At 41.5% G+C, this 13,781-nt stretch overlaps 1 protein-coding gene across 1 annotated transcript in view; it reads left to right on the top strand.

Moving 5' to 3' along the window:
- LOC122794012 (protein NLRC3-like) overlaps window positions 1-2,783 on the top strand; it is a 470,375-nt gene extending 467,592 nt beyond the window's left edge. The window contains exon 8 of the mRNA XM_044062116.1: window positions 1,351-2,783. Coding sequence (XP_043918051.1) covers window positions 1,351-1,687 — 337 coding nt within the window. The 3' untranslated portion in view covers window positions 1,688-2,783. The remainder of the gene's footprint in view (window positions 1-1,350) is intronic.
- The last annotated feature ends 10,998 nt before the right edge of the window (window positions 2,784-13,781 follow it).

The following is a 13,781-nucleotide window of genomic DNA, read 5'->3' as shown; positions in this document are numbered from 1 at the left end:
TATGCAAATTAGCAATACTTCACTTGAGTATGTGAGGGATTTGAGTTTGTGGAGTTGTACTAGAACAGTTAGTTATTATTAGCATTATTATTCCAAGTATTAAGTATTATAATACTTCAGTATCTACTGTCAAATCAGTCTTCCACGTACTTAAAGTGGAAGTAATGAGAAATACTGCTAAGTTTGAGAATCCTCAATAGGAGTGTCTGTGACTAACTCGCTGTGACTGTTGTTTTCCTATTTTGTTACATATTCTTTATAATGTTCTTAGTGAGGTGAGAGCAAACAGCTGTGACAACATGGCCTTTAATAAAAAAAAAAAACAGAATTTTAAGTTATATGTCCTGTCTCAGCACTCCTCCCCCACCTTATGTCTTTCAATCAGCCAAAGTATTTTCTGCCTTAGAAAATCTTAGCTAGTTATTCAGTAGTAGAAGGCAATATGCATCAAAAAGATTACTGTGTGGTCCTTCTGTGTCTTCCTTTTGCATTGTGTTTATGAATCCTGAGTATCAAATGTGCCCAGTAAAATAGTTTGAAATGCTTACAGAGCTTTATATAAAAATAGTTTTGTGTGCTTATTTTTAACGGTGATTAGCTCAGTAAATTGATGGCATGGCCTCTCTAAATTCTATACCCATTGCATTATTTAGTTTGTACATGTTCATGCACATTTAAATTTTGCATTATTTTGAAGTTATACATAACATTCAAAACTAAGGAAAGATTACTAAGTTTACAACCTCCCGTGACTGGTAAGAATTCAGATGTAAATGACAGAAGAGCTGTGAATCTTTATAACTTAGTTAGCTTTACTGCCTCAAATGACTGTAAGTAACAAAAAAGAAGAGTTACAGTTACCTTATTAATTGTGTAAGAGCAAGGGAAACAAATTCCTAAGGAAAGTATCATGAGATTTCATTCAGCCTGGACATAGTGTGCATTGAGGACACTGACCAGGATAGAAATGTCACAAAGGAGAAGAAACTACTAAGTCATGCTTCTTTATTATTTGTAAGTATGAGGATCATTCTGTAAAAAGCAAATTCAATGTGGAGAAAACATTTGCTTGGGGCGTAAAGGTCATTTAAGTATATTGTGTACTTATATATTGGTACCATTCCCCCACTTGATAATATATGTGGGTAACTTATACTTGTAAAGGTATGCATATTTAGAATGCTTGCTAAGTTTGTGAAGTGTGTGTATTGTTGGTGGTGTCTAGTGCATACTGACCTTTACTTTATTCTTTTTGTATAATGGTTGTGAGTAACTGAAATACTTTTGCTGTCTAGACCTTTGCTGCCATGTAATGATGTCTTGTGTGATGCATCTTTTTTTTTAATTCAGACTTGTGTGGAATAATCTGAAGGAAGATGATTACATCAGACTGCAGACTTTCATTGAAAGCAAGTTCATTATAACCAGCTTCAACAGTGATATTCAGTTTTGGAAGGAATGGTGCTCCTGGATTATTCAACGATGTGAAGTCAGCAATGATGAAAAACTTGTAAATTTCCTTAGAAAAGTGTGTAGTGGTTTGTATGTGAACAGAACCATCACATGGGTCAGTGATATGTACAGGAGTCTGGAAGACCTTCTCCGGAAACGAATAGATCACTGCCCTGCTATGGATATTAAAAAGCAAATGCGTAAGATCTTGCAAACTCTCATATTAGACGCATAAATGCAAAACAACTAAAATTTGACACCAAGTAAGAGAACTGATCATCTAGGAATACCGATTGTACCAGAACTGAAGGAATTGGTGGTGGCGGAGAGAAAATGTTGCATTACAACTGCCAGAGCTGAACTGTTACATTAGAAGAGAAAGGATTGTTATGGTCGGGCAGACTTTAACAACATATGGTGATATTTTGTCATATGATCGGGAAGTTGCAATTTATCTTTTTATATTGGCTGTGGAAGGAGTGACAGCAGTTATTTTTTAGTGAAACTTGTGCTTCTGCCAGTCTTTGCAGTTACAAAGATGAAAGACTGAGTAACAACTGCACATCTCTGAGTGGTTAGACTAAAGCAAAAGCTAACAGAAGACCAGTGCCTTCAGGGCTATTGCTTGAGTGTTTGAAGAACTTCCTTGTGACAGTAGGTTACAGTATTGTTACAAATGTTTCATGCATGCTATCAAACACTTAAAGTAGTTTATTTATTTTATATTGAAGAAAGTCATACATTGTCCTGTCTGCAGACAGTGTTGAGTGTCTACATTTAACACAATGTGAGGTGACCATATTTTTACTGAGTTCAGCAGTCTGAGTTTTTAAAATAAGATGTTGTATGAGAGGCAGTGTTACTTCAAAAATTCCTTTTGTAAGTTTGAGTACTGTATGCATTTCATTTTGTCTTTTGTTTCCATTCGCTGATAATCTAAAGGAATCCAGAAGAGACATTATTATGTTATGGCATTCACACCGGAGATTCTTAATATACTGACTGAGCTGTCAGTCAGGCAAGGAAAACTTTTATATTAAAAGGGTCAATATTTTATGTCGGTAAGTAGACGTGTCCTTTTGAAATGTATAAATATTTTCTTGTTTTGTTTAGTAACGTAAAGTTTTACTGCCTAGCTTTTCAGTAGCTTTGTTATGTTATTTCTCAGGCCATGTGGGCACTAACTTTCAGAATTGGCTTAGAGTTTATTTTATTAAAATGTGATTGGAAGGGATGCTATTTCCCATTTGTAGGTGAAAGATGATCATATTATTTTGAAAGTGAAAGAAGAATTGCGCAATTTTCTGGAAAATAAAGTGATATAAAAGGTTTCTCTGAGTTATTGACAAGGTTGAGGCCAAATAGAAGAAATAATGTACACACATGGATTTATAGCATAAATGGCCAGAGAGACACGATTTTCACTTACTCCAAGTTGACCATAATAGGTATATTTTTTCAGTGGAAAATTTTAATTAAGAAAAACAAAAAAATGGATGTGGAGCTGTCTAAATTTTATTCAGTTAATGAAAGGAGAGCCCATTTGGTGCTTGAGTGCCAACATGGTAAACGTTTGCCTAATCAGAACTGCTTTCATAAGTTTAGGAGTATTATGTTGCAGATGCTAGATAGTAATGGTAATATTTTGCCTTCAGACTCTTTAATGAGTAATGCCATGAAAGAGAATTACATTTCAGATTTTTACACTAGAATTCAAGTTTTTGGGTAAAGATACCACTGCAGGAGATTTCCTGTTAATGAAATATATGTATCAGAACTAGCTTCAGTTGACAAATAGTCATCATCTCTCTAAAATGATGAGTCAGTATGACAGATCGGGTGAGGTTACCAATAATGCCCCCTTCCTGAGGACTGTAAGAATCTCCAAGAATGAGTGTTAATAGAATATTTTAAACAATGCTATGGATTAAATTTTACTTTGACACAGATTATCAGATTTGTTACTTTTCAAATATATGAACACAAAACACTGAAGTTTTTTTTAATATATGAAGGAATTGGGAGACTTTAATATCTTTATATCTGAGGAAGAGCTGACATATCATTTTGAAACAATTAAAAGGGCTTTATGTTTCCCCATGAGATTGATTAATTCAATATAATATGCTTAATATGATATATTATTATTTTGTTCTCATTGTACAGTAAGTCCAAAATGTTGGTGTTATGTAGAGAATAATGTATACACTGTCCAGGCTGGGAAACTTATGCTCTGGTTTTTACATGGTAGGTTAAAGCCAGAGCTCTGGTAGAATTAATTTTTGGGAATTTGCATTAATTTGTATAGGGATGTCTTTTCAGTAGATTGTCTTGAGTCTGTAACAGTTTTCTGAAAAAGGTAAAACTAGAGATACAGCTGTATACTTGGCAACCAAGAGGTTAATATTACCTAACTGGAAGATAAACTTTTTATCTGTGTTTCTTGCAAAACATTGCTGGAACTTATTTATTTGCTTTTTAGTATGAAAACTACATGTATTAAGAACTGTTTCTAAATATATAGGAGACCACCAAAAAAAGGTCAATATTATTTTAATATTTTTTTTTTCTGTTTTTCTAGTTTCCCCATTTCCATACGTTCTCTCTTTAATGTGTCTTTCCCTTACCTTCCTGTGTAGTCAAGTCCCATTTAAATGTGTGTGCAGCCCCTACCTCATTTTAATATTTATTTTACCTGGAGTAAAATGCTGTATTTTTTATTGCTGTTTCGTAAAATAAATTTGCTAAAGAAAAGAGAGAGAGTGTATGTTAAATATATGTTGCTGTGCTTGGAATGTAAGGCATAATGTAATTTCTTACTTTTGTAAGGTAACAAATTTTTGGTGCTCAACTTTTGGAATGTAGAATTCAAATCCGTAATGTCTATCGTTTCTTGACCTTGGTGTGTAATGAAATGCTTGACAAAAATCTGTACAGATTAATTTTGTGATATGCTTATAAGTCAATTAATAATTTATTCCAAGTCACATGAGTAGAAGTTCAAGAACCATTGTCACTTGGTTTCATCTAACAACAGTATATTGTCATTTTAATCACCGGCAGGCTGATCTTCCAACATAAGGAATGTGAACATAAGATTTCTGGATTTATTCTTTAATAGCAAGCTTTACTGATTCATTATTCAAGAAGGAACAGTATACAACGAGGCTGATATCTCATGATAAAGCGGACAAAAGCACCTTTCATTAACAACTCTCGTCATCATTGCTATGAATCTAATGTGATAAAGAAGAAGAAAATAACTAAAACGGGGGAAGCTAGTATATTTTTATACTTGTCTAGTATACCTCGTACAGTCTTTCTCGATTCTGTCTTAGTTGAAATAATCTTCTGATTATTTTTTCATATGCATATCATCCAGTTTTTATCTTCCCTCACTTGAAAATGCTTAGTTCAGTTAGGTAGGGCCATCTTCCAGTGGTAGAATATAACAGTTAACCATGGTGACACCACACACCTAATCCAGCATCCTACAGATCTAGGCACTTTGTGATTGCAAGTTGAGATGCTAGTAGCCAGAATTTTGGTGAAGTTTCTTTAATGGAGGTATTTCTAATTATTGCATGCATTCCTGGAGTCAGTTTACCCCCAACTATTGGCTATTGCATTGCATACCTATATCATGTGTATGTTGTTTGCCCCCTCCTCTGAGAACCTCCAGTATTTACCACTGTTTCCTTATTAGCTTTATATCCTGTTGGAGTTCTCTGCCACATGTCTGCCATTTTGATGAGTATGAAGCTCACCATGGCTGGTAAACATGAATCACTAAAATTCCATAAGCAATATTTCCCTTCTACATTGCAAATTTCCTTCTGGAGAAATACTTCCCTTGTACTTTTTAGATAAGTGGTAACTGCATCGACTGGTTCTCGTTTAAACTGGTAAAACATCTCATCACACTTGGGTTATCTACCTGCAGGTAGCCCTCAGTCAGCCCGAATACCAGAGACTTAGTATTTCTGTGTCAGTTGCTGTCACTCCAGGCCTGACGTCAGGTCAACTGACGCCATTACATCAGTCTTTCTTGCTGAGGAGCTCGAAGCAGAAGTAGTTCGCACTAGTGCCGGTCAGCCACTACCTGAGTTTTCGTTTCCAAATTGAATTATCCTGAAGTACGTAACCTGCGGATGTCTCTACCTTGGATGGGTCCGGAGCTGCTGAGCAGGTATTGGCTTCTGAGGAAGTTCTACGCACTACCGATATTCAGCACAAACTGATGACTTGTTTTGTGTCTTCAGTTCTGTCTACAAATACCGAGTTTCTAAGGCCAAGAGTACGCGCTACACTTAAAAATACGATGACAAAAACTCATGCACCTTCTCCCTTGTCACAACATCAAATGCTAAAAATGGCAGACGACCTTATGTTGATTAGGGGAAGTCAGCCTTCCCCTGCTAAGAGAAAAAGAGACCTGTCCCCAGCAGCTTCAACAGACCAAGAGTCCGACGTCTGTAAGGTATCTGATTATGAAGACATGCCTTTATCTGCTTATGAGGATTCAGATTCAGAGGAATCCATTCCCTCTGCTTCTCCTCCAGAGGATTTTTCTTTTGGTGAATCCTTACATACTTTAAGAGAGCATTTCCACTGGGAATGCCAAGACTATCCTTAGTCCAAAAGGAGACTCTGAGAATTTCTAGATTTGCCACAACATAGGCCTTTAGCAGTACCCCAGTCCTGGATGTTGTGGATGATGTCTTTATGGAATCCAGTTTATAGGTTCATAGGTTCGTACTAGGCTATTGGCCCAAGGGCCTACGTAAGTCTAGCCAACAAGGTTCCCTGGCTACGCCACCCAAGAAAGTTAGTTATTTTCCTGTGCCACTGTCGAGCAGACACACAGAAGTGATCCCCGGGGTGTATTTCCTATTTCCCATCCACTCATCAAGATTTTTCTTGAAGAGTGCTAATGAAGAACTTTGCTTGACATAGATGGGTAGCCTGTTCCAGAGTATGGGAAGTCTCTGGGACAGGAATCTATCCCTCCAGCATGTCCTGTTTATTGTGGTGACAAGGTTTAGGTCCCTAGAGCATGTAGCTTGGAGTGATTGGGATTTCTTTAGGTGTAACATGTCCAACAGCTCTGGGTTTGACATAGCTTTATATGTTAGGCAGAGATCACCTCGAAGTAGGTAATATGCTACGGAGTAAAGCTGGAGTTTTTTGAGGCGGTCAGTGTAGGGCATTTGTTTGAGGCCAGTAATCCTCTTTGTGACGTACTTCTGTGGCCTTTCCAGCTGCTGCGGATGTCTTGTGACGTACATTCCAAAAGGGGCATTGTACTCTATAATGGGTCTAATGAGTGTCGAGTAGAGGGGAACAATGACCTCTTTTTTTCCTGGATGAGAACCCTTTTATGATGAGGTGTGCCACATAGAAGGGACTTCCTGACTACTGTGGCGATGTGACTATCAAAGGAGAGACTACTGTCCACCTTGGGGTCCCAAGGTCTCTTATCACACATTCGGTATTAAGTAGATTGCTGCCTATGTGGTAGTTCATGAGTACAGAGTTTTTACCAAAGGGGATGACACTGCACTTTCTGGCATTGAGCTTGAGGCCATTGCTCTAACACCAGGCATGTGTGTCAGCGAGGCCCTTCTGTAGGATGTCCACATCATTTGGGGACTTGACTATGGCTCCTAGTTTGCAGTCATCTGCGAACTTCGTTAGCCAGAGGCATTCTGTGTTAGCCTGTACTTCAGAGAAGTAGATACCAAACAGGAGAGGTCCCAGGACAGAACCCTGTGGTACTCCATTTGTCACTGCTTTGAGGTCAGATTTGGATTCTGCAACTTTTACAGTGTGGGTTCTGTCAGTGAGCCAGTTGGCAACCCATCTTGTGATGTAGGGATTTATACCTAGTTTAGTGAGTTTAGCTATAATTCCAGAATGGGGGATGGTGTCGAAAGCCTTGGTGAGGTCAAGATAGGCTGTGTGAACCACCTTACCATCATCTACGGCTTTGGTGACTGCCTCAAAGAAGTCGATCAGGTTCAGGAGGCATTGATCTTCCTTTCACAAACCCGAACTGGGTGGGATCCAGAGTTTGGAGGTTACCAATGTCTTTGTTTATGAGTTCCATGATGATACTTTCTATGGCCTTGCAGACCAGGCTGTTCAGGCTAATAGGTCGACCGTTCCAGGGATCAGTGGTGGCTCCCCCTTTGTGGAGTGGGATAACTGTTGCTGTGTGCCATTCAGTGGGCACAAAGCCTGATGTGTGGCTATTATTGAACATGGTGCTTAAGTGGGGAGCCAGTTTGTTCTGAAGTTCGTGTAAAACGTAGCCTGGGAGGTTGTCCGGTCCCATGGATGCTGTGTTTTTGGCTTTAGAGAGTGCAGCTTTTACCTGAGTAGTTGTGATTACAGGGACTCTGCATTCTTCTTGTATAGATATGGGCCCTTTAGGGGGTGGGGGGGTAAAGTTAGCACTGAACCTATCTGCCAGGATGTTGGCAATATCAGTTGGTTCTGTAATTTTCGTGCCTTTGTGCTGTAATTCAGAGCAGATCTGGGTGTTGCCATCGAGATTCTTGACATAGCTATAGAATGCTTTGTGGTTGTCCTAAGAATTAGTTGTGATTTTGTTTTCGTAGCTAGTTTTGGAGGATCTTATAAGGGATCTCAGCTTCTTACTGAGGCTGACCAAGGGAGCTCCTCCACTCGTGGGATTTTACTCTCTTTTGCAACAGTTTCTTCCTTCTGTTGTACAGTTTGTTTATGGCAGGGGACCACCAAATTGGCTTCCTTTTTTTGGAGGATAGCGTCTTAGTTCTGTTTGGGATAGTATGATCCTTGCACTCGTGTAAGTGCTTATAAAGTGCATTTGAGTAGGATTCAGCAGTTGTAACTGTATTGTCCATCTGCATGGGTGTCATGAAGTTCACCACTTCTGTCTTAAGAAGCATGAAGTTGGCTTTTACTGTGGTTTCCTTAATGGGGGGTGGGGGCGGGATGTGGATATCAAGGGTGATTAGCTTTCGGTCAGATCGGACCAACGAGGAGTTGACTTCAGGTGTGGAACACCGGTCACTCATGTTGGTAATGACTAGGTCTAGGATATTGTTGCCCCTGGTGGGAATGTGGATAAGTTGAGCAAGGACATTGGAGTTTATGAATTCCAGAAAGCGTTGAGCTAAGGAGTTGGTACACGAGTAGTTTTCCCAGTTAATGGTGAGGTAGTTGAAGTCACCCATTATTAGGGTGTTTAGTTGAACCCTAATATTTTCCAGTACATCAAGAAAAGAGGAGTGGGAATCCTGGGGCATGGTGGGAGATCTGTAGCAAGCTACAATTTGGATTGCAGTTTTGCCCAGAGTTAGTTGCACTTGGATAACCTCGGATGCATTATGCTGAGCAACTAGCCTGGAGGTGTGGATATCCTTAATGAATACGGACACACCTCCGCCTTTGGTGTTTCGGTCCAGGTTACATGGCCGAAAAGTATGGTATGAGTTATAGCCTGGTAGTGCAGGGGTGCTCTCTGGAGCCTTGAACCAGGTTTCAGTCACTGCACAGATATCGATGTTCTCCATTTTAAGGAGTGCCTCGAGTGAGTCCATTTTGAGATTTAGACTTCTAGCATTGAGTAGCATTACGCTCAGTTTTTGCTTGCCTGTTCCTGTTACAGTGGTGAATTTGTTATTTGAACCTTGCATAAAAAAGGCACTATAGGGGCAGCAAGAGCCTTAGCCAGTATCCGGAATCCGATTGGCGACAGGTGCAGGCCATTTGTGGCAAAGCATCGTGGTCTGTCGAACATGTCATCCCACGCAGACAGATACTGGATCCCCTTAGAATGACACCAGAAGCTTAGCCAATTGTTGAAGTCAATCATTTTGTCCTTGTACTGTGGTATCATTCGGGGTGATGGCAGAATGCTACTCAGGGCTAGGGTCATACCTGCCTGGGCTACAAGATCGGAGGGCTCTTCCATGTCTCTTTTCATGTAGTCCAGGGAGGTACATCTCAGGTCATTCACACCAATATAGACAATGATAGAGTCATATAAGTACTTGTTGTGGAGTGACCTGAGTGTGTGGGTTATGTGGTGGATCCTAGCACTCGACAGGCAGCTGACAGTAACCTTCTCCTTGTTTAGCCTGGTGAGTGGGATATCAGTGTGCCTGACTATAGAGTCACTTATGACTAGTGTGTTGGGTACGTTGTTTTGCCTTATTGGCTGTGGTTGAGTGGCACATTGAGTCTGTGGGCTGTGTGTCATTTGGGTCGTGTTGGGGGATGGAGGTTGCTTGCATTTCTGCTTTGGAGGTCTCTGTTGCTTAGACCAATTATTATTGAGAGCCTCCTCAAACGTTTTTGTGTTACTCTGTGTGGATTTTGGTGGTGTAGATTTAGTGAGATTGTGTGATGAGTGTGGTGTGGTGCAAATGTTTACCTTCTCATCATGACTGTCAAGTTCAGTCTTGGTTGGAGAGAGTTTTACTTCCAGTTTGGCTAGATAAGTGCATCTCTCAGGTTGTAGTGTTGGGTGGTAGGAGGAGAGGGTTGTCTGTGTACATGAGGCAATTTCTACATTGCCTCAAGATGCCCAGATTCATCAGATAGACAGGAGAGAACACTGGGAGCTGACCATTGGACATGCCTGAATAAAAAACTATTTTCCTCTAAATAAATGAGGAAAGTGAGTACAAGAGCTGTTTTTCTCGAAGCAAGTGAGAAAAGTAAGTACAAAAACTGTTTTTTTCTAGGTAATGAGGAAGATTGAGTGCTATAGTAATTAGTAGCTTATTTAGTGCTTACAAGTTCTGAACAAGTGCTGAGCATGAATAAGCAGATTTAAGTGCTAAAACTAAGAATCTGTATCTGACTAGACAAGTTACAAGACAGAAACAAGTGCAAATGCAGGCTTTCAAATCTTTACCCCCTGCTCCTAGGAAACCAGACAGGTACTACAGAGTACCTGACTCTCACAAATTCCTTTTCAAAATTCCTACTGCTGACACAGAGGTCATCACCCAGGGGCCTAAAGGTATCAAAGCAACTACAACTAAGAATCCCACCCCCTCTGACAGGGATTCCAGAGCTTTAGACAGATGGGGTAAGAAAAGTTTATACTTCTGCAACTCTCGCCATTAGGGCTTTGAATTGTCAGTTTCACATGCTGAAGTACCAACAACATAGTATGGAACTTATTAAGCAATAAAATAGCTACTTTTACAGACTGTGCAGAAAATAAAGAATTACAAGAGCTTATGCATTCTGCAAGCCAAGTCAGCAAGCATGCATTGCAGTGTGGCTTTGATGCCCTAGAGGCATCTTGAAGGGTGGCAGTCACTGGATTTGTACTGAGAAGGCATGCTTGGCTTAAGGAGCAGACCTTGCAAGACCATGTCAAATCAAAATGATTAGACGCCCCTTTGAACAAGGACAATCTGTTTGGCACCAAAGCAGAAGATGTTCTTAAAAAGATGGAAGAAAAAGCTAAATCTAGCAGACAGTCAAAGAATTCTTGCAAGTACAGCTTCCTAGATTCAGTAGGCATTGCCCTTCGAATCATTGGTCCTTTCCAGACCACAAAAGGCCATCTCAAACTAGCCCCAGGGGAAACAGACCCCCCCCCCCAGACTACAGTCCCAGGGTATGCAGAGATCTAAGCAATGGAGTGCCTCCACCTCAAAAGCAGGGAATGCTAAGCCACCCCCTTACGGAAATAATTCCCAATGACTTCTCAGCTCCACTGCCTACCTCTGCCCACTGCTTGTGCCCCTAGGAGGAAAACTTTCCCTTCTTGCAAAAAACTGGACTTCCATCACCAAAGACTGATGGGTCCTCAACCTTGTATCCCAGGGGTACAAATTTTACTTCCACTCACTGCCAACCCCAAAAGGGTTCCCAGACCTTCCTCCAAACCAGTGGGCAGAGGCACAAAACCAAGTTCAATCCCTGCTCTCTATAAGGGCAATTCATCCTGTTCCTTCGGAACAGATAGGTCAAGGATTCTACTCCAGACTTTTCCTGGTACCCAGAAAAGAGAGCACATGGTGCCCAATCCTAGATCTTTCAATTCTAAGCACCTTCCTGGTGGTACCAAAATTCAAAATGCTCACCCTGCAGCAGCTTCTCCCTGTGCTAGCCAAAGATGCCTGGTTAGTCACCCTAGACTTAAAAGAAGCCTATCTGTACATCCCCATAAGGGAATCATGCAGGAAATATCTACGCTTCAGGGCAGGATCTATGCATTATCAGTTCTCTGCACTTTATTTTGGCTTATCCACTGATCCCAGAGTATTCACAAAACGTCTAGCTCCAGACTTTGCTTACTGCAGACAGAGAAATATTCAAATTTACCCATGCGTGAATGACTGCCTGATTCAGGCAGACAGTCAGGAAATGCTGTTGCAGCACCTGACATTTGTAAAAAACCTTCTAACCTCCTTGGAGTACACCATCAATGAAAAGAAATCAAAACTAGTCCCCAGTCAAAGGATTGTATTCCAGGGAACAAGCTTGGACACAGCATCCCAGATGGCATTCCTCACGCCAGAAAAGCAAGCTTATCTGACAGACTACTTTACCCAAATGGCCACCAGAACCAAGCTATCCACAAGGAAAATCCTGCAGGCCTAAGGGTTCATGGCCTCATGCATCCTACTAATTCCATATGCCAGACTGCATATGAGGAAACTTCAATGGTACTTAAAAAGTCTTTGGTGCCAACATTCTCAGGAACTGGAAACCCTCATTCCCTATCATACGTTGTCTAAGGACACAGTTTCTTTGGTGGGTAGCAGCATGCAACCACAACAAGGGACTGCCTTACTCAACCCCATGCCACCCAGACCCTAACCACAGATGCATCAGACTTTGCCTGGGAGGCACACATGGATGGTAAGTGCATTCAGGGCCACTGGAGCACAAGTCAAATTCATCTGCACATCAACCAAAAAGAGATGCTAGCTGTGAAGCACTCTCTAACAGCTTTCAGATCCCTACTCTCACCAGGACACCTGCTAATAAAAACAGACAACACCACAGTTATGTGGTACATCAAGCAAAGCAGGGGGGAACCCACTCTGCAGGCTAGCCATGGCCCTGTGGAACACTGCCTTGGACATGCAGGTCCATCTGCAAGCTCAATTCCTGCCAGGCAAACAAAACTTACTGGCGGATGACTTAGACATCTCCTAGACCCACACAAGTGGCAATTAGAGCCCAGCACCTTCAACCTTCTGATTCATAAATGGGTGACCCCAGAGGTGGATCTCTTTGCCTCTCCCTGCAATCACCAGCTTAGCAAATTCTGCACCAGGACACCTCACAGCAGGGGCTGAAAAGTGGATGCCCTATCCTTCCAGTGGGTAAATCTTTCAATCTGTGCCTTCCCCCTCTGCCCCTTCTCTCAAGGGTATTGCTCAAGATAAGACAGGACACACCAAGGACAATTCTGATTGCCCCGTTCTGGTCACGCCAGCACTGGTACCCACTCCTGCGCAGCTTGTCACTGGTGCCACTTTGGCACCTACACCAGAACCCAACCCTGCTCTTTCAGCAGGCTGGGCAGATCTTGCATCCGCAACTGCAAACCTTAAATCTTGCAGCCTGGCTTATCCCTTGAATTCTCCTCCAGTAACCAGCCTAAGCAAGCAGGTGCTGGATGTCATTCTTGAAGCCAGAAGACCCAGTACAAGGAAGTCCTCTGCTGATAAGTTGAAAAGGTACTGCTCCTGGATTCAGTCTAAAGGAGAGGACACAACTCTGCCCTCCTTGCCTCTAATCTTGGATTACTTAGCAGATCTTCCCAACAGAGGCCTATCCTTTTCCTCCATTAAGATCCATGCCTCTGCCATCTCGGCTCATTGCAACTCTGAGCCACTACTTTTCTCTCACCCTCTCATCATGCAGTTCCTGAGGGGAGCAAACAACTTAAGGCCACCAAGGAGAGCACCCACCTCTGCTTGGGACCTTAACTTTGTACTGGAAAAGCTCATTCTGCCCCTTTTGAGCCTGCAGCATCAGCAGACTTAAAAGTCCTCTCTTGGAAAACAGCATTGCTCCTGACCATGACCTCAGCAAGAAGAGTGTCTGAGCTACAAGCACTTATGGCCATGGAACCCTTTGTTATTTTTCATGCTGACAGGGTCTCCCTCAGGACTAACCCTTCCTTTATGCCCAAAGTGGTGTCCAGCGTGGCTCTCAACCAATCTATCCATTTGCCAACCTTCTTCCCTAATCCTCAAAATAAAGGGGAAAGGATCCTGCACTCCTTGGACATGCACAGACAGCTCAGATTCTACCTGGATAGGACTAAGCCCTTCAGGAAATCTGACAAGTTACTACTC

Source organism: Protopterus annectens, chromosome 2.part1 (assembly GCF_019279795.1).
Source record: "Protopterus annectens isolate FY-2018-M chromosome 2.part1, PAN1.0, whole genome shotgun sequence".
Lineage (NCBI taxonomy): Eukaryota > Metazoa > Chordata > Ceratodontiformes > Protopteridae > Protopterus > Protopterus annectens.
Note: the sequence above shows the minus strand (reverse complement) of the source record. Positions and strands in the feature narration are given on the sequence as shown.